At 31.8% G+C, this 21,697-nt stretch overlaps 4 protein-coding genes and 1 long non-coding RNA gene across 5 annotated transcripts; 2 read left to right on the top strand and 3 right to left on the bottom strand.

The window, feature by feature from the left end:
* Nucleotides 1–368: 368 nt before the first annotated feature.
* Nucleotides 369–3,134, bottom strand: LOC114191924 (protein ASPARTIC PROTEASE IN GUARD CELL 2-like). Its single transcript, XM_028081378.2, has one exon. The coding sequence runs from the start codon at nt 2,544–2,546 to the stop codon at nt 1,119–1,121; it is 1,428 nt and encodes a 475-aa protein (XP_027937179.2). The 5' UTR covers nt 2,547–3,134; the 3' UTR covers nt 369–1,118.
* Nucleotides 3,135–11,524: 8,390 nt separating this feature from the next.
* Nucleotides 11,525–12,532, bottom strand: LOC114189641 (putative glutathione S-transferase). Its single transcript, XM_028078265.2, has 2 exons — nt 12,081–12,532; nt 11,525–11,993 (listed from the first exon to the last, which is right to left on the bottom strand). Exons 1-2 carry the CDS (start codon nt 12,387–12,389, stop codon nt 11,646–11,648), a joined length of 657 nt encoding a protein of 218 aa, XP_027934066.1. The 5' UTR covers nt 12,390–12,532; the 3' UTR covers nt 11,525–11,645.
* Nucleotides 12,533–12,562: 30 nt separating this feature from the next.
* LOC146884911 (uncharacterized) lies at nt 12,563–16,000 on the top strand. The gene is made up of 4 exons (XR_014996738.1): nt 12,563–12,684; nt 14,433–15,177; nt 15,339–15,787; nt 15,863–16,000. It is a non-coding gene; the product is annotated as an uncharacterized LOC146884911 (long non-coding RNA).
* LOC114189640 (aluminum-activated malate transporter 12-like) lies at nt 14,564–17,010 on the bottom strand. The gene is made up of 6 exons (XM_028078264.2): nt 16,677–17,010; nt 16,441–16,581; nt 15,811–16,083; nt 15,600–15,721; nt 15,355–15,498; nt 14,564–15,169 (listed from the first exon to the last, which is right to left on the bottom strand). Exons 1-6 carry the CDS (start codon nt 16,951–16,953, stop codon nt 14,564–14,566), a joined length of 1,563 nt encoding a protein of 520 aa, XP_027934065.2. The 5' UTR covers nt 16,954–17,010.
* A 1,946-nt stretch (nt 17,011–18,956) lies between these two features.
* On the top strand, nt 18,957–21,511 carry LOC114189594 (uncharacterized). The gene is made up of 4 exons (XM_028078204.2): nt 18,957–19,300; nt 19,410–19,532; nt 20,353–20,571; nt 20,805–21,511. Exons 1-4 carry the CDS (start codon nt 19,145–19,147, stop codon nt 21,234–21,236), a joined length of 930 nt encoding a protein of 309 aa, XP_027934005.2. The 5' UTR covers nt 18,957–19,144; the 3' UTR covers nt 21,237–21,511.
* The last annotated feature ends 186 nt before the right edge of the window (nt 21,512–21,697 follow it).

The raw sequence follows: 21,697 nt of genomic DNA, 5'->3' as shown, positions 1-21,697 counted from the left end.
TTTTAATATTCACTTTTTCCAGTCTTTACTAATATGAAGACACAACGATGTTTTGTATACTTTGTATTCCTCTGACTTGATCTGATGAAAGTAGAATGTTCGTGTAATGCACTGATTATTTGTTTTCTTTCTTAACATTTTCTTTGCTACAAGCAAAGTGATTCCTTACGAATGCAACACGTTCGTCGAGCTAACTGGATTTGTGATCGTATTAATATCAATGCCATATCAGGTTTTAAAAATAACTAGTAAAAACAAAATTATAGTTTTTTATCAGCGTACACTAGAATAAATTCATTTTTTACTGTTATTATAGAGGTAATGGTCTGAGACATAATAACATTCAGTAAGAAAAAAAAGAGAGAAGAGAATGCAAAGTATATCCTATATGATCTCATTCTCTAATCAAAGGGTACATAAATTGATTCCTTTGCTTTCACCATTTTTCATCAACAGGTTCCTACTTTATGGTGGGCCTATAAAGTGCTTAACAAAGCCGAAGGACTGGACAAGAAAAACATCATTTTCACTGCTAAAATATTGATGTACTTGGCATTGACGTGAAGGGAAGAAGTAAGGCTGAATTTGGCGGTAATAATGAAGCAGATTAGGGAATAAAAAGAAATGGAGAAGGGTGATTAATGTTAATCTTAGATCCCTGAAAAGAGAAAAAGCAAAGCAGAAATGGGTTGGCTTTGGAAAAGTGAGTCGAAGGTGAGGTCCCAACAAAAACAAAAGGCAGAGCAGAGTCCCTATTGATGGTTTTCACATGTCCATAATGGTGGTGGCTCCCCTTCTTCCCTCATCATTCAATTCTTCTACCAGCTTTCATTTCACATATGTCAAAGAAAGAAAAAAAGAAAAAGATGTCAGAACAATGTCCACCCATCATCAGTAGTGAAGCTAAATCATTTCCCACCTTCAAATTCAGTAAAAGTCTTCTCTTGGATCCTCCTCACTATCACACTCCACACCATAAAAACATTACCCAAATCAACTTTTTCTATCTATCTCAAAATCAAAACCCAAGCACCTTAATATTATTTATTAATTAATGCATGGTGAAGTACACTAAAACTAGCAAAATTCATATGGTTGTTGATATACACGAGTATTACTTAACAGACATTGGGTCCGAATCCGACGAACCCATTAGCCCCATCAACAGAAATCTGAATACCCTCTTGCTGAATGTTGCCAATGATGGAAAGCCCAGAAGGAGAAGGAGCAAAGGCAAAACAAAAGGTTCCCACATCATCCACTGGGATCAAAAAGTTCTTAGCTGGCAGGGTCAAAATAGGTCCACCCGAAAAGTAAAACGAAACGGTCGGAACCCGAACCGATACAAACCCAAACAGGTCATAACACGTGTCAAAAATCGACGCTCCGGAGGCCCGTGGCAGGTTAGTGGTTTGGGCTATAAACCCATCCCGGAAAGCCTCATAAGCCGCCGTGGGCAGCCGCGTCACGGCGGTGCCCGTGTCCATAACGACTCCGCCATCACCCATTTCGGATAATTTGAAAATATCTTCTGGTATGGGTATGCGTAGGCCTCCAACTCCCAAACCCAAAAGCCCAACATAGTAAAAACTTGGGGCCCGCGCGTTGTGGATTAGGGGAACCCACGCTGCACCCACGGGCATTGCTTCGCGTCCGAATTCGAGTATTCCGGGGGATTGGGTTCCCCTGCTCACTAAACAATAACTAAAGGCCTCGCCAGTTTGTCCACCGAGCTGGCCCACGAAGGACATGGGCCCACCTCCGAGGCCCAAAAGCCCAGCGGCGCCAACGAACATTCCCTGGTTGCGGTGCCCGCACCCGATTGCCACGTTTCGGATCAGGGTTCTTCCGAAGGTGAGTGTTTCAAGAGCGAGTGTTCCCTTTGTGTAGGACCCGTCTCCGTAGGAGACTTCGTAGCGGCAGCGTCCCTCGTGGCAGCCGGCGTTGTCGACGTGGCTGCACACGGTGGAGTCGCAGGAGACGCCGGCGTAGGAGGAGGAATCGGCTGGGTTGAAAACCGGGTCGGATTGGTGGTAGCATTGGGTACAGGGTTCGCATTGGACCCATATAATGTCGCTGCCTGAGTCTATGACCACGTATTGGTTCCGAGGGGGGCTTCCAACTCCGATTCTGACAAAGTACTCTCCGCTTCCCTGTTCCATACCCGATACCACATCCGACCCAAATGCCTCCGAGTCCAAGGTGGATTTTCCGGAGTCCAGGCGGCGGAGGAGGGCTGTGACCCTTCTGGCGTCGCGCTTTATTAGGGCGTTGAATCGGGTCTGGTGGTCGTGGGAAGTGTTAAAGGTGGGAACTTTGTCTCTGTGGACTAGTTTTAGTTTCCATTTTGTTGATGATGAATCAGTGACAGTGTTGGGTGTTTGATGTTGGTTGGACTGTTGTTTTGGGTTTGGGTTTGGGTTTGGAATGAGTTTGGTTTGTGCGAGGGTTTGTTTTACGTGGAGCTGTTGGAAATGAGGGTATGATAGGTTGTGAGAAGAAGAGGTGCTTAGAAGGAATGAGAGGAGAAGCAGAACTGTGAACATGGTGGTGTGTTATTGATGTTTTAGTTGTTGGTGTGATACGGATTCGTGTGTGTGTGTGTGTTGCTTTGTGTTGTGTTGTGTGCGGAGCGAGGAGGAATTTATTTGGTTGGGTTTTTGGGTGTGTAGAGGGAAAAGGGGTTTACTGTGGAAACAATTGCATGGAGGAGAAGTTTCTGTTTTTGTAGTTTAGTGTTTGGAATGATTTATACAAGTTTTAGAGGTGAGTGGAAAGGTGTATGCATGTTTGAGAGTGGTGCATTGAGGGAGAGGAGTGGAACGATGTGGTGGTGAGTTACAGCAAGATGGAAAGGTAGTTGGTGGTGGTGATGGCACATAGTATTTTTGTTAAGGGATTTGATAGTGTAAAACATGCTTATTAACTATTGATTTTGTACATTGATTGTGCACTTTTGTCTTTACCTGCTACTGCAATTGTGTGTACTAGAAGTGCTCAATGGCCAAATGACGAACCGATAGTGTGCTTCTTTAGCATTTTTTTTTACTTTTATTGGAATGTTGTCTTTCATTTTACTCATGATGTTATTGTTGTGACTTTATTAGTACTAAAATTAACTTGTGGGAAGGAGTGACATGGTTTTGGATGGCCCCTTGAAGGGAAAGAAAGGGGCGACCAGAGGTGTTTGTCTGTGACCCTTTTTTTGGGTCACCCCAACATGATCTGTTTAATAGGAAGAGAAAGAAGGATTAGTATCACTGTTGTGTGGGGGGAAGAAAGTGATGATGAAAGGACATTGAAATTTGGTAAAGCTGCAAGAAATTTCGTAGCTACACCAGAAAAATTAGGTACACTCAAACAAATTTGGCTATATTTTGCACAGAAATATTATCTCAGAAAAGAAAGAAATTTTAGTATTAATCAAGTATCTGAAATGATACTGTGCTATTCAATGTATTGGCACAAGGCAAAACAGAGTTACACATGTTTTCCAAGTATAATCATGTAATAACTGCATGACAACAAGGAACATGAGTGAAACTCAGTAAGAAGGTGCAACAACACCAGCTTCACCATTTGTAGTACAGTACCAATAAATTTAGTTGGATGTACAGTGTAATGTATTTATTTTTATTGCACTATTTGGTTAAAGAATTTGTAGCCATTGATGGACAATAGAAGAAAGAAATAGGAATTATTAGTTGTGGAATAGAGGCTTAACTTTTCCATCAATGATCTGAAAATGAAAAAAAATTGTGCATTCCTAGCATTAACTCATTTGTTGGGGTGTCTGCATTATGCATGTGTCACTTTTAAATGCATTCATGCAAAATCACTGTTGTTTTCCCTGGTTTGGATTTACAAAGAGGGAATTTTAAGTGAACTTAATGACTTTATTGAGTAGGATATGCGCCAGCTTTGCCTTTCTTCCTTTCTTTCTCTGTCTCTTTCAATCCCTAATCCAAATATCCAATGAGTTTCTTGAATAGCGTGAACCTTCAAAAGTGGAACACTTCTATTTTTTTTTTCTTTTTAAAGAGAATACTGTTATGAAGTATCCATTTTATAATGCTAGCCTTTTTAATGGGAAACTTTCAATGGGCTCTTTGGACAGTAAAGGAAAAGAACACGAACATTACTAGTAAAATAAATAATACATTTTTTTTCTTCTCTTCACACAATAATTATCATATGAGATACTTACATTACATTGAAGTTATTGGAACTCTAAGACCAGAAATAATTGTCACGATGGACCTTTGTTTCCATGAAAAAAAATTAGAAATTGTAAAATGCGAGTGGATGCAGAGACTGTGCAATACCTAATGATATTGGTGTTGCTAAAGGACACGCACGCGTGATGTGAAGGGCAGTTGGGGAAAGGACAATATATTTGTATAAAGGACAAAGAGAAGAGTGAAAGGTGCATGACCATGATGCACATGTCTGTTCTAAAATCATATGTATGACCATGTCCACATACGCATTTAACAATACAATAATTCAACAACATACATGTCTATGACTCATTATTCTACTTGTTAGTGCCTCTTAACAAAGTTTAGTCAAGTCGATAAACAACAAACTTAAAAAAAAAATTGTTGTGTATGCAAAGAGTTTGTTAACATATAACTTAGATTTTTTTTTCAATATATCTTGATGGGTCTATTTTTTAGGATATTCCCAAAACTGAGGTTTATGTTCTATATGGACCGGTTGACTGGTCAATCACTGATCAATTAGGATAGTAAGTTTTTCAACGATCAAGTTGTAATGTTCGATATATAAAAATATATGTATTATCAAATGACCGTCGATCGATCGTGCGATAATCACTCTGGAGATTATAAAAATACATGTAACATTGAACGATCTTCCACCAGTTGTGTAGCGATCACTTCGAAAAATATGGGAATATGTGATGTCATCAACCAGTCGTTGACCTAGTGTGCATAGCGACACTGTGCAAGACCCACACTGAGTGGCAATCAAGACAAACAAGTATTCTTGTCATAATTATCATAAAACAAGCTCATATTCAGGTTTAAAATACAATTGGGTCATGATTAGATCAAGTCTTGTCATGAACCCATGCAAAAAACTATAAATAAAAGTTTTGTATGATTGTTAGAACTTTTTTGTCTCACATTTATTACAACATTAATTGTTAACATCGATCGAACTATTGTTGACTTAAACATTAGAGTTTCTTTAGCAAGTATCTTGACCGGTAGGTGAATCAACTGAGCGACAGAAGCACTGAAGGAATGACTGGAACAAAATTTTGCAAAAACAAGACAAAATTGTTTAAGTGAACGTTACACTCCTACACTCAAAAAAGTTTATATTATTGTTATAATTTAATTGTATTGTTATGTTGTTGGTTTTACTCATTCGTACCTATATCTTCGTAATATTCACTGAGAAGATCTTGTGGTGGACTTTTTTATATTTTATTTTAATGTTTCTTTGCTATTATTTGCATGATAATGACTTGTTATTTTACATAATGTATTTGGCTGAAAAAGTGATTCTTCTTTTGTAGCCCAAACCGTTATTCCATTGTGATTAATGATAAAATAGAGATTAAAATTGTATTAAAGTTGATATCACTTTTATTTTCTCTCGATTAGTGGATTGCTAGTTTAAAAGTAGAGTGTTTCCTTTAACACATTTAATATTATTAAAAAAAACTACAAAATGACGGCTGAGCTCATCCTTCGTATGACAATATTTGGCAGCTAATATTGATTAGAGTGATAGGTAATCTAGGTTAGGAACTTAGGGCCAAACCTTTCTTCTTCTTTTTCTTTTAATAATTGTTTCTTAATATATGGGTTAGGATTAGTGAAACATAAAGTAAATCATATTTGAAATGTTCTTCCACACGTGTATCATGATTTTTTAAATTTTAGGTTTTGTACTCTTTAAACTGTATTTTAGAGAATAAGTAAATACATATATTCTAATTGCTTATGATAATAATTTTTTTAAATGATGGAAATAATTTAAATCGCTTGTAAATTTATGAATTTTTATTTTTATTTATTGGATATTAAAAAATTTTGTACTTTATACATTTTTATATTAATTTTTCTATTAAGAGAATGATGTGATAATTAATTTGAAGTTCAAATTCTTTATTGACTTATAAATATCTTTTTGTTGTATTTTCGAAATACACTAATTTTGATTTATTATTTTTTATGTATATAGAAATTAGTGTAAGTTAATATGTTTTGAAGGTTTAGCATAGAGATAGATAATAGAGAAAACACATATAATCCAAATTCGTTATTTTGTTTTGTATCTTAATTGTTTTCATTCATTTAAAAAAATGTAATGTTTTATAATTAATATAAAATGATATTGATAATAAAAATCATTGGTTGTTTTACATTTTTAACATCGTTTAATATTATTGACACAAACAAAATATATTTTTTAACATCCGAAAACAAACAAACAAAATGACAATTCAATATAACAAACAATCCAACTAACGAAAACACTTAAATTACAAGCATTCAATTAAAAAACATACAATGTCGAATACTAAAACCAAACATATTTAATATGAACTAAATTAAAAACATTCAAATATATCAAAGATTTAAAATTTCTTTCAATACACCCATTAGTTTCATCTCGTTATAAGTTGAGGTCAAATACAATTTAAATATTTATTCGTCATTTCACTCTCAAAAATATCTTTTATAGATAAAATTATGATAGAATTTCACATTTCAAAGTGAACAATACTTCTAAAACACGGTCATTAATCTTAATGATATGTTCAGAACAAAACTTAACTAAGTTATGTTTTTAAAACAATAAAATGTTATATACCTTCGTTATCATCTACTATCAACCTCGTTATTTATTTATCATGATAAAAGTACACGCGATAATTAGCATTTTATGGTAATTCCAATTGGATTGAGACATAAAGTCTCTAGAAAAAAACAAATAGACATGTTTCCACCACTCATAATTAAAATTTAAAATATTTGGTGGGATGATATATGGTGAAGAAAGCATAGGATTGAAGAATAAACAGTGTGAGAAAAATAAAAGGGTGGCAAGAGAGACAAGATACGAAGGATATTCAAATGTAGGAATGGTTATTGATACGACAAGACCAACCAAGAAAGATATTATTGATAAATGTGAGATAATAGTGGGATTGTCACAAACACAATACAAAATTAATACTTGAGTTCTAGAAATGTACTAGGACATGCACGACTTCTCAATAATTGAGACATTATTACTACCTAAAAGTTGCTCTTATATTTTAAAACAACCAACACTGTTTTTTTCTTCTCCTTTTTTCCACTCATAATCTTCTATTTTCATATCTAAATTGCAACAGTTGGAGAAGTTCACTTGGTGCATGCTTACGCAGAACCAAGTTAACCTTTTTATGGAAAAGACTCTTATTTTTTTATTTTTTTATTTTAAAAATCATAAAGAACAGAATGACAATAAAAAGAATAATAAATTTGACCCAGTATAAATAACCAGTTCGTAAAAACTTGTATGACACTAACAAACTAAAATTTTAAAATGTAAGGTTGGTCTTACAGATTTTTTTTTTCTGATATATATATATATATATATATATATATATATATATATATATTACAAAAAAATACCTCATCTTACTTTTTTAAAAAAATTAAATCTTTTTACATATACAAATAGTTTTGATATATAAATAATACAAAGTTCGGCTATCTAACGTGAAAACACGTAATTTTATACTAATTTACGTGAAATTTTTTTGTAAAATATTATTAAATCCATAATTACTGACATATATTAAAAATATAATTTTTATGCAGAGAACCATAAAAATGAAATCTTTTACAAAAATTATATTACTTTGAAAAAATTCTCAACTAAATTAGCCTATATTTTGTTTATCAAAATAAACTAATAGTTTGGAGATTGAGAGTGTAACTAATGGATGATTCAAGGTTAAATATGTTTTTTGTCATTTAATTTTTAATGAAAATTAAAATTATTTATTTATTTTTTAAAAAATTATTTAATTTAGTCTTTCAACTTTATAAATATGTGAATTTAATTATTTTGATCAAATTTTGTTAAGCTTATTCGATGTTTCATCATAATATTTGAGTTGTTTATACCGATTGATATATTTTTGTCTCAATGTTAGTTAAACTCGTTTAAAACGTCAAATAAACTTAATAATAAAATAATTAAATCCACGTATATATAAAATTATCTTATATGAAATTGATTATATTATGATAGATGTCAGAATTTTGTATTATTTACATGCAAAAAATTCTCAAAATTAGTAAAGGGGTTTAATTTGGGTTAAAATACTATTATAATTTCATAAATAAAGATGAGAGATGTTTGCTTGATCCCATTCTATCAATACTTAGGGTGTGTTCACTTGATAAGATGGATTTGGAGGAGAGTGTGAAAATGGATTTGTGAGAATTTGAGTGAATAAATATGTATGTTTTTTTAAGTAGATTTAGAGGGTAAAGTAAATTGATTTGGAAATGAATTTTGTAAGAGTTAGTGAGTGATTTGAGTGATGTAATAAATAAAACAAAAATTTATAATGAATAAAGTTTGAAAATTACTAAAATACACTTGATGATAAAAATATATGAAATAATTTTTGGATTAGTTAAAAATATTAAATTTAAAAACTAATATTTAATAAATTTTAATAAAAATAAATTATATTAAATTATTATTTTTATAATAATTACTATTATTTAAAATTATTATTTATTGTTATATTTAATGACGTTATTATTTATTATATATTTATTTATTATATTATTTAACATTATTTATTATTATTATTATTATTATTATTATATAGAGAGAGAACAACTGGTTTACGTGAATTTGGTTTAGCACGTGAATTGATCACGATGTTAGTGTTAGGTGAATTTGCACTTGGGATATTAAAGTAAAAGTTCTATTGAGTCTAGTAAATCTCTTCATTTTAGTGAGATGTAAATTTCGTAAATTCTCGTACTTACTTTCTCACAAATCATTCAAAACGAACGGCTACCATAATTGCAAATCCACTCATCTAATTTCATCCGCGCAATAAATCTATGAAAACGAACAGACCCTTAGTGTAAAATAATCTACATTTTAATACATATTTAAAGAAAAAAAAATAGAAGTTATAGTTGGATATATATATATATATATATATATATATATATATATATATATATATATATATATATATATATATATATATATGTGGAGAATAATATCTTCCACCTTATATTATAATCGAATGTGTTTGTGATGAAAATACCATATATAATTCTTAAAGTTTATGGCTTTGTAAGTCTGTTTGTTATTGATAGTGGAAGGCCTATTTTATAAATCATAAGTAGACGTTTTCTTATATCTAAATATAAATAATATTATTTAGTTTTTAAATTTTGTATTTTTATTATCTAATTTTGAATATTACGAATGGATAATTTTTATTTTTGTCTAATTTTTTATTATTTTATTCTGATTACTGACTTGAATAATTTACATTTTGGAAGACTGATATTTATTCCATTATTGAAACTCTAGATCAGATCGTATAATCAATATAAAAAAGTCTCAAAATTAATAGAGAATAAGATTCTCGCTTACTTGCCTCGTTATACACATTATATATATATATATATATATATATATATATATATATATATATATATATATATATATATATAAATAAATTATTTCAAATAATTTTAAAAAATAAAATATGCATAATTAAAATTAATGAATCTTTAATTATAATTAATATGAATGATATCAGAAATATCGTGAAATACATTAAATTAATTAAAAAGTAAATTTTTGAAAAGTTAACAGTAAAAACAAAGTAAATAAGAAAAAATATGAATTGAAAGATAAAATAACAAGATGAATATATATATATATATATATATATATATATATATATATATATATATATATCGGATATCGACAATTAATAAAAAATTTTAAATTTTGACATCTATGGAATAAAATTAAATATCAAATTTAAATATTTATACATTTAAAAAAAATCATAATATCAGATATTAGACATTTATAACGAAAGAGAATTTAAAAAATACTGAATATCGACATTTATATAATAAAATAAAATAAGATACTTGATATTCACATCTACCAAAAAAATACTTGAAAGTAAATCCGTTAAAGAGAAAAAAGAGTAATTATTTTTAATTGAGAGTCAAAATAAAAATTCAAGTAAAACAGAAAAAAAAGTAATTATTTTTAATTGAGAGTCAAATAAAAATTTTAAAAAATTTTGGACGTGAAAAAAGATAAATGTTTGGAGATGGAGGGAAAAGTCCAATTCTGTCCACCGTCTAGCCCACATCTCAGACACTCACAAATACCCACACACTCAGTTTTACAGTTTCCTGGGTACCACTTTATCTTTTTCTTCCTGCACCACAAATTTCTTCATGTACCTACCAACTTTTAAAATGACTATTTTATCTTGTAAAAGTTACTTCCACATTGTCAAATCTAAAAAGTTTTCAAAACAAACTTTCCATAATTTTCAAAACATGATTTATAGATTGTGATTTAAAAAAAGAAAAAAGAAAAAATCACAATAAGATTTTTGGAACAAGATTTCTGAAATATACGAAATGAAGTTTTCATGCTTTCAAGGAGGATATGAGAGGTGGAAATTCACAAAAGGGTATTTAATCAAACTTTTGATCTATATTTTTTTTATTCAGAATTGAATTATGTTAAAATTTAGTTGTAGTTAATAACTTAGATTTAAAACTTAGGATTTAAGATTTAAGATATAGGATTTATGAAAAAATGCACCTGTATAAACAAATACATGAATTATTTATTTAGGTTGTTGTGTTTCTTATTATTCCCTCTATGGTATTTTATAAATAAGGGTTAAGTATGTTTTTACTTCATGAACTTTGACCAAAGATTAGAATTTGTTTTTGATCGAAATTTTAATAAATTTTGATTTATAAATTTTAAAAATGAATGAATATAATCATTTTAACCCAATTACGTTGATTTTTTTAACATGTGAAATGTGTTTCATGTTAATATTGGAGTTGTTTATGTCGTTTGACACATTCTCGACTCAATATTTACTAAAAAATGCGTTCAAAACCTAAAAAAAATAATTAACAAAATTGTGTTAAAAGAACTATATTTATTCATTCTTAAAGTTTATGAACTAAAATTTATCAAAATTTCAACTAGGGACAAATTCCAATTTTAGATCAAACTTCATAGACTAAAAACAGTCCTATAAATAATTATACACATTTGCATTAATTATAGGATCGATTAATTTCTTGTGCTGAATAGAATGAAACATGATGTTTGAAAACTTTTTGGAAGATAAAAATATTACAAAATCTAAATAAACAAAAAAAAAGTAACACATAAACGCATTATTTAACTTTTTTTTTTTAACAGAGAAAGAAAACATATTCTCTCATACCATAAATAAAGAAAATTAAATTATATTTCATTCTATTTCAATTATTCATTGAAATTTCTCAAGTTTGAACACACGATGATACTGTAACCACAACTCTTCTGAGTTGTTTATTCTACTGTTCTTGAAGTTATTGCTGCATGCGCCATTGAAGATGTATCAACAATTTTCCATAATCTGGAAGGTTTTCTCTGATGACAGGAACTTGTTTGAAGTTTTGAGTCCACGCATGCAACCGAGGAAATTTGTTGGGTTCAATTAATTTCCTCCCAGCAATTTCCTCCAACCCTTCCAACCAATGGCTCAGACATCCATATGCTATGTCCACCATTCCAATGTTGTTGCCTCCGAAGAATTTCTCGTCCCCTAGACCTTGCTCTTCGATTACTGTCACAGTTTCTTGTGCCCTTTTCCATGCACTTGCTCTTTCTTGTTCATCTTTACAGGGTCGGAGAAACAGATCAGTGATTGAGGCGATCTAGAGAATCAAAAGCACACCATCTGTTTGAGAATATTACCGAAAGAAAGTTGTGTACATACAGTAATAGAAATGAAATAAGAATACCGAATCTTCTCCAAATTTAATCCAAAAGCGAGCCAAGGCCTTCTGATGGTTGTCTTTTGGCAGCAATGGGTTATGGGGCCATGTGTCTTCGATGTATTGAAGGATGATCGTAGACTCTGCAATGGCTCTGCCTCCATGAATAAGCACTGGGACTTTCTTGTAAACTGGATTTGATTGCAGAAGTAGGTCACCTTTGTTGTGTCTGTCAACCTCTATGTACTCATAACTAATGCCCTTCAACTTCAGAGCCCATATCACCCTATGAACGAAAGGGCTAGACCAAAACCCAAGCACTTTAACCTCTCCCATTGTTGCTTATTTTCAGTTGCAGTGGAGTTGCAGTGCAACATGGAACCTTATAATAACAATAACATTCGTCTTATCCTATCTTGGACCAAGTCAAGGAGCTGATTCCAATTCCTCTTATCTTTCTTCTTTGGATATCTCGTCTTTTATTCCATCTACTTTTTTTTTTTCCCAGTTACGTATTGAAATCAAACTCTGATAGTTTTTGTTTGTTTCAGATATCAAATTTGCTTGGGAAGTCTGATGGAAAGAGACGTATTCCTAACAAAATCAAGAAAGAGACAATTTTCCAACTGTGGTATCCACTTTTCTATTGTCTGCTATTACTAGTCACTGAAATTTTATGCCACTGTTACATAATATGCTACTGATGTGAAAAGGGTCTCGAGTGAGTTTTTCTAAATCTTATACTTTAAAGTCTTTTAAATGGCTAATGTTAATAAGTAATGGAACTTAATTTGTTTTAATAATATTTTCTTCTAAGCATCTTAAAACAACAGAAGCATTGAAAATGTTTCATTTTTTTTTTGTTAATGAAACATGCACTGACGTATGCAAAGAATTGAAAACCTTACTAAATTTTGGAATCAGGTCTTTATTACTGAGTTGACTGGCAACGAATAGTATGTATTTAATATGCTTTGAAACATAATAATCATATGAATAATTCCAGATCAAAACAAATCCTATGAACAGTACTAATGATTATGTATGATAAAAAAAATCAGTGTAATTAGTATTATTCACAGTGGCTAGCAAGGCTGGTTCAAAAGGTGAAGTCAACATAAAACTAGTATTTTTTTTTTGAAGGAATCATGCTTATTGGGTTAATGGACTGACAGAAAATTAGTCATCTTAAACGTTCATCAACAATTTTGTTATCTAATTAATTATGAAGATCGATTTAGTAACATGTAAATTAAACAATTGAACTATTTAAGTAGGTATTAATTAAAACAACTTCACTCTGATTTTGCTAAGTAGAAAAAGGTGAGACATATCTGAGAAACTAGTCAAATGAGCAAATAGATCCTTAGATAGAGAAGGTGATTGAAAAGGTCCAGAGAAAACGTAATCAGTTATAATAGTTATAAAAGTTGTTTTCTCATTTATTCGATATGGGCCTTGGTATCAATGACTTGAAAGTTTGTCGAACATTTTGATTTGTAAATTCTAATTTTAAAAATGAAATTAATATTATATTATTTTTGTAACCAAAATGGATAATCAGATGAAACCAACAAATTCATAAAAAGAAAAAATTACTATAATAAAACTGTCACATATTAAAATGTCGTGTGAATTATTAACTGAAGAAAAAACGAGGGTGGTTTCAGCAATGATTCCGTAATATAGACATTGTTATCTTGCAATCTAAAATACGTGTTAGCAGAGTTGTTCATTTATTTTAGTACATATTTTAAATGAAAATACTCAAAAACTACATTATTGCCCTCCTGCATAATTTATTAATAAAAGGAAGATATATTTTAATAACTTATTTTTCATATATGATAGAATATAAAAATGATATTATCACTGGAATGTATATTATTACATCATCATAATAATAAGTTCTCGTTCAAAATACTAGTGTAAACACAGGCGCTATCGCGCCTGTGTGTACGCATTTTTTGAATTATATTAAGAATTGATGATATTGTAATGTTATTAATTTAATAAACAAAATAAAAGTATATTTATAAAAAATAAAATAAAATGTACGAAGAAAATAAGAGAAAAATAACTATTGATGAATAGTAAGAGAAAAAAAGAAAAAAGAGATAAGTAAATAATTTTATAAAAACTTATAAAAATAACCGTTAATTTTTAAAAATTTAATAAATAATTAAATTATAAAGGGTAAAGTTGGAATTATGAAATGTGGACACAAAAGAGGGAATCCCCTTTATATATAGTTATAGATTATGACTCATAATAAAATTGTATCAAAAATATTTTGTTGTAAACTAAATGATGATGCTAGCTATATCAAAAAGGACTTCACTTTGCCCATAAGGGTACATTATTGTGGAAGCATTTTAGGTACACCTTCTACACCAAAAAGGACGAGCAATTTGTTTCTCTACACACACGAACGTCGTATGCTTGCATGCATGCATGCATAATAGTTGAGATGAAGAATGTGCCAAAGCACTTCCTCTGAATTCTTCTAACTACTCTGATCCAGCAGAAGCAACGGCACTCTGATTCTCACAAGTCACAACAATCTTATGATCGTTTCCATCATCTTCGTACTCACTAAATTGTGCCATTCTGCCCAAATCTTCAACTTCATCCATGACGCGATCGAGTTTGGCCACCATCTCCACAAGCAAAGAAGTGAAAGCTGCAAAGGGTAATGCTTCTGAGAACTCAAGGCTTACTATGGCAACCTTACTCAGTTGTGTCCTTAAAACCTTCTTTGTAAGCTCCCGAGACTGCTCTCTGGATCTACACCCAAGCCGAGAAGAAGAACCAGTATTCTTAATACCCGGTAATGAGGTTCTGGTGTCTTCTTCAAGCTTTTGGTCATGGTGTTGAACTGCTTGAACTGGGGTGTTTGTGGCTCGACTATTCCTCGAGCCTAGTATAAGTTGTGGTTGTGATTTCAAGGCACTGTTGAGGTTTTGTAATGCTTCTTTGAGGTTGTTGGAGAGTATTTCAGGGCAGAACTTACGATTGTTCCTTATGCTCTTGGCAAGTTCCCTTAATACTTTCGAAACTTCCTCTCCAAGTCTGATGCAAGAGTCTTTGTAGAGTGCACGAATTGATTTTGGTGTCTGATGAAGTAAGTGTTAATAGATAAATAATAAGATTATGGTAACAAGCATCACATCAGAAATTTCTGAGGGAGTAATATGCTTTTGATTTACATTTATCTTTTGGATTGAAAGTTTAGTCAATAGACAAACTCGCTTTCTTAAGTGTTTGTTTTTTGTTTTTTTCTAGATGATTTGATCAGTACCTGAATTTCAGATTGCAGACATCCATGTAGTGCAACAACAGTGTAACTGAAATAGCGAAGTGCAGCTCCAACTTTTGCATATTGATGCCATGGGATTCTGTGGCAATATCTTAAGTATCTTGGTTCCCAGCTTGCTTGTAATGCCTGTTTTCCACACAACAATCAACACATGAACTTCAATCACAAATCACTAATAATTTCGGACATGTTTTGTTTCACATAGGAGGAAAGAGGCACTGAATTACCAGTGTATCATCGGTTGTTTTGGAATCCAAAACAGTCTTGTAACCTTTGTAAATAGGATCCTCAGATGAATCATCTTGACATGCCGATTCTTCAGAATCATTAAAGTATTCCCTGACACAGACTGCGTGATTGTTTTAGCCATGAGTGATAATCTTCAACAGTTGTTTGTTCTGCACAAACTTTCAGTGTGTATGTGTTCATTGAAATTACCTTGTATGGAGTTGGCCAAGCCTTCAAGCCTTGATATGGTGTTGTTGTGCAGGTCTTCCCCTGACCAGTTTGGAAACACCAATATGCTCATCACAAGACATATGGCACAACCTATGGCAATGGTGAAAATACGATCTTGTGCAATGCCCCAAACATCATCAATGCGATAGCTTGATACAGTTATCAGATTAAAGGTGAGGAGAAAGATCAGAACACCATAGTCATAATTCTTCTTGATATAGGGGATAAACCTCACGTAACTGGTCATTGTTCCTGCCAACCAAAAGCGAAACGATGACTCCAAAAGCATATTTGGTAACTCCAGACACAAGACAGAAAACCAGATTACAAGTTATTTGCTTTATAGATACTGAAAATGACAAACATAGGCCAAGAACTTGAACGATAACTTAAGGGGTTTTTTATCATGTGACTAAGTGTTTTGTACTTTGTATGATTGTGTCTAGCTTTACAAATCAATTGAGTTTCTCTAAAATTTTCAAGAAATACATGGCAACAGCAAAATTAATTCACCAGATTTCAGAGAAGCTACAGAATCTATATTTTTGTAGGTAGTTCTCCAAAAGCCTTTCAAAAAGTTTCTTTCATGAGATAATAGTAAATGGTTACCTATAATGAAAACTGCAACGGCAATGAAAACCGCTCGAAAAATCTGACCAGGGGCATCTGCAATATATTCAGTGAGAAATGCCAATGATGCTGCTAGCAGAGTCCCCAATCCTCTATTCAGTCCTTTGGATAATGTTGCCCCTGCAATCAGAGAAAAACCAAAAGGATCCTTCAATACCTATTCACTGACCTTGCTGAGATTCAGAGACAAAACAATGTCACTGAGATAACCTTACCTACAGTAAACTCCATGACCACAACCACTGTCATGACAGCCCACATAGCATTTTGCCCTATCCCTTTGAACAATGGCTCCATCAGATACAGCAAAGAAACTATTGTTAAAGCTATGCCAACTTTGAAAGCATGAACCACCCTTCTCGGATCATCTTTCCCAACCTTCCATGTTTCTCTTCTGGCCAAACCAGGAAACCTTTTCACCTTATCAGCAAAGCAATGAACATACCCTATTTGCCTAGAGAATCTGTTACTCCTAACATCGGTTTCAGCCATAGAAACCTTCAAACTCTTCACCAGCTCTGATTTCTGGGCAGAAAGATCGTTAACGTATCAGTTACGATCAAGGGTATGTTATGCTTTGCTTAAAAGCTCTCACAAAGTGACAAGGAACATGTAACAATGATAGAGGGAAAAACGTTTCCCTCTTAATGATGGAAATTATATGTTGGATTCAGACAGTTGCAGCCGTTTTATTGGTGCAATCCACTGCGGAGAAATATAATTATGTTGCCTGCATTCGTAGGTACTTAATGTCAATGTTCAGTGGAGAAAACCAAACCTCACAGCAGTGGATTGTTATTGTTTTGGTGACCAAAAGCTGGTATCACAATTAAATTCCAACAACCCACTTTTATACCAGAAAAATGTTACGGGGTTCATAACCATTATTAACTATTTTTTTTTTTGTATATAGAAAAATACAGTTAGATGTGTACTAGAATTAGCAAGGATTTAATATATATTTTTTAAATACTTGTTAAAAACTTTCCCTAATTATATGTCTTAGATGGATTTATTATTCATTTGTAAAATACAACTGTGTGGACTAGCGTTGACCGTACACATGACACAACATTCTTGGTGTTAATTGTTAATTTAGAAATTTGACTCACAGCTGATATGTGCTTTTTTAGTTCCAGGAACAGGTGTGTTCCTATGTATACATGTGACTATTTTAATGGAGTAATATCAGTATTTTTAATTAGTTTTAGTTGTCTTTTCTTGTAGAATATAATAAAATAGATTGTTGGTTTTAGTCATGTTCTGTCTCACTTATCAAAAGTAAAGCAAACCTACTTGTCTTTGACTAAAGCAAGGTTTAAATTAAACATTTTGTATGGTGACTGGTTACAGGCTCGATGTTTTCTTAATTTGGGAAATCTCAGGTTACAATTTGTTCTACTACAGAAATCATAGTTGAAAAAGAATGTATGTTGCAAAGTTTTGGTATAACACGTCTCTTATTTAGAAATGCTCACAAGTAATGCCGATAAAGTTAGATTTTCTCCATAGAAAATAGAATACGGTGAAGACAAAGGAAAGAAAAAGTAAAGGTAATTATAGAAGGGAACCATTATCAGGACAAAATAATTATAAATAGTGAAAATTTGTTCCATGGACAAAAATTATCGTAAGAAATTACACTTCAGGCGATTGTCTGACAAAATTATATTTGATTTATTATTTTGTCTTTACCTTTTATTGTTTCTTAGGAGCCTAATCTAAGTCATCTCTTAATATTGATTTTGTTAGTTGCCACTGTAACTCACTCTGATTTTTTTTTTTTTTTATCTTAAGTGATACTCTTTATACAGGTTGATTTTGTTGAAGAGGTTGATTGAGAAAAAGCAAAATATCCATCTAAATATTGAAGAGAATGATAAATTAATTCAAATTACAAGAAAATTTGATAAGGTGAATAAAATAAAATAAATATTAAATTCTTCAAAATAAGTTAACATGATGAAATGTTTGCTATTTTCTTAGTATATGAACTTGTGGAATGAATTTCGTGAAGAAAATTATAATTTTTTTTATAATAGATATTTTTTGTTTACGTGTACAATATAATTTTATTATGAGTTTGATATAATTTTCTATAATTTTTTTTTCTTAAAGAAAATTTCTTAAACAAATAAAACTAGTAAATGTTTATTTCATATAAAAAGTATATTAAAATATCCACGAGTAACATAATAATCAATATTATCTTGAAAAACGTGTAATATATTAAGTTGTATATTAATTACACATTTATTGTAGTATTATTAGTTTATCATATTATTTTTAAATAATTTTTTATATTTTTTAATGTATTATAAAATAAAATTAACAATAGAAAGAAGAAATAAAAGAATAATATAGATGAGAAAATGGGAATTAATTTTTCTGTGTTATTTTACGTGAAAAAAAAAAAAGTTGTTGGACTTTAAAGTGAACCCACCATGATAAGGCCCAACCCAGTCATTTGTAGTGCGACATATGAAACTGACAAGAGAAAGAAGTGAGATGAACACGGATCTGTTGGTGCGAAAGGAGGACCCAAAACAACAGAAAATTGCAAGAGAGAAGCAGCGAAGCACGAAATTGTTACCCAGGTGCGTTCTGCGTAAATCGTGACCTAGAAACACGAAGATTCGGTGTTTTTGTGTAGTGAAAACGATTCTAGGGTTTGGAGAGTGAAATGAGCAAGTATGGTTTGAACCTTAGGCCACCTAAGGCAAAGAAACCGGCACCAAGGCCCTCCCTTGCCACCCCTTTTGGATTTAATGACGATGATGAAAATGACGTTGAGAGGGAAATTGCTCTTCAGGCTAGCAAGAATAAACGTCTCAAGGAAGTAAGTTCATCTTTCCGTTATAGTTTTCTTGGTGTTTCATAATTTGCGTTCAGTGTTTATCTTTGTGTTTCTTTCTATTATTATCTTAATCTTAATTTCATTTTCTTAGGTTGAGGAGCAGCAAAAGAAAGCCTTGGAGGAAGATCCATCCGTATTTGATTATGATGGAGTCTATGACAAAATGAAAGCGAAGGAAACTCGCCCATTGACACAAGATCGTGAAGAGAGAAAGGTTTGCTTGCTGTTCCAGTAATCTTCTCTTACAGTTAAACAGCCACTTTGTTATGTTCATGACTATCTAGAATCGTACAGTCAGCAACTGAGAATCTCTGGCAACTTGCATTTACGTAATAATTAGCAGAATGAAGATATGCATCTTTCTCTTTTTTTGTTTTTGGATTAAAATTTCCTTTCATTTATTTAAATTTCTAGAATTGGCTTTGTGCTAAGATACCATTGAAATCATTTTGCTATTCTGTTGATTGTCTTGAATATATCATATGTAATCTTTGTTTATAAAAAAAGATTGCCAAATCATCTTTATTGTACCCTTTTGTTGTCTCGGCAGTGTAGTTCGTATTACATAGGACCTAGGACATAGTGGACGATGCAATGTCTGAGAAAAATCCAAGATGTTAGGAGGCTTATGTACAGATGATAGATAATTAGATCATCGGGTAGCATAGGAACATATTTTCCTGATGTGTTGAAGTAACTTTATATAAAATTAAGATTGTAAGATTTTAAGATTTAATATTTTTGAAAATTCGACGTATAAAGGTGTTAGTGTCAATCTGGGAATTGGTGTTTGACATGTATGAACACAACACCTCATTCCCAAGGTTAGGAAGTTTTATTGTCAAGGCCTTGTTAGAATAGTGAAATGGGTTACTGGGTTTCGAATAGGCTATGTGAGTATTTCTTTTTAATTTTTTGTTTAAATTTCTGTCTTGTTTTACTTTTGTGAGAGCTAGTATTGAAATGTGTTCATTTTGGGTTATTTGCTAAATGATTTCGGTACTTATCATCAACCTGTAATCTTTGTGATGTAGCCAAAATATATCGAAAATCTGATTAAAAAGGCAAAAGAGCGAGAGCAGTATCGTGAGATTGTTTATGAGAAAAAGATTGCCAAAGAGAGAAGCAAAGACGACCATATCTATGCTGACAAAGACAAATTTGTCACAGAAGCATATAGAAAGAAGCTTGCCGAACGAGAGAGACAAATGGAATTAGAGCGTTTGCGTGAACTTCAAGAAGAAAGAGAAGATGTAAGTTCCTGTCTTTTAAATTTCTAATTGTTTTTTACCATACTTTTTCATATCTCTATTGTCAATCTAGATTCGTAATGGATTTAAAATATTCTAGTGTTTCCTTTCTTTTCTCCCTCACTTTAGTGCATATATATGTATTTTTTTAATTAAACTGGCATTGATTTTTATGGTCTTATTTTTATCTCTCTGTTCTTATTATTGACATTTTTTGTATTTTAATATTTGTATAGGTTACCAAGAAGAAGGATTTTTTGCTTGATTTTTATTCGAACCTTGACAAAAATGTTGCATATGGAGCAAAAGATGCCCAAGCAAGGAAACGTGAGAAGGAGGCTGAGAGTAGAGTTGCAGAGAGCCATGAGGGAGAGGGCCACGCACCACATGACCATGAACAACGTAATGGGTCAGATGAAGTGCAGCATTCATTGGACAATCCAAGTTCAGTAGTGGAGTCTCCTACAGAAAAAATTGGGGAACAGGGTGGGGCTTCTACTCCATTGGACACGAAACCAAATCCTGAGGCTTCTTCTGTGGAAGCAAGGAGTTCAGACGAACAGCCATCAGCTTCTGAACCAAAACCCGATCATCACAAAAGAAGTCTGGATGCTTTGGCTGCAGCAAAAGAGCGATTCCTGGCACGTAAGAAAGCAAAGGATCAATAATGAAAATTTCCCTGCCTTTGTTCACATGTTGGTGACTCATTTCGTGCATGATTTAATATCCATGATATCTGTTTTTTTGTAAACCTTAATGTCAAAGAGGATATCTGTGAAAGAGTCATAGAACATGATCTGGTATACAGTGTTAGCATATGATATTTAACTTTTGGGTCAATTCATGATTCACTTCGTATGATCATGAACTTTGCCAAATGTTAAATTAATTTCATTCTGTTACTGCTGTGAATAGAATATGGAACCATTTTATTTTCCAAAAATCTAACAAATAGATTTCTTAATTCCAATGAATATGAAAAAGATCACTAGTGATGGTTCCTTCTTTAGACTCGTGCAAACTATAATTCTTTAGAAGGATTATTATCTTATCTATACGATATGGGACCTTGTCCTGGTTCTCCACTTTGGTTGTATATTTATTGGATTGTAGCTTAATAGGCATGCTA

This window comes from Vigna unguiculata, chromosome 7 (genome assembly GCF_037176805.1).
Source record: "Vigna unguiculata cultivar grain cowpea cultivar isolate G323 ecotype 2 chromosome 7, ASM3717680v1, whole genome shotgun sequence".
Classification (NCBI taxonomy): Eukaryota; Viridiplantae; Streptophyta; class Magnoliopsida; order Fabales; family Fabaceae; genus Vigna; species Vigna unguiculata.
The sequence above is the reverse complement of the archived record's forward strand: the minus strand, read 5'-3'. Positions and strand labels throughout refer to the sequence as shown.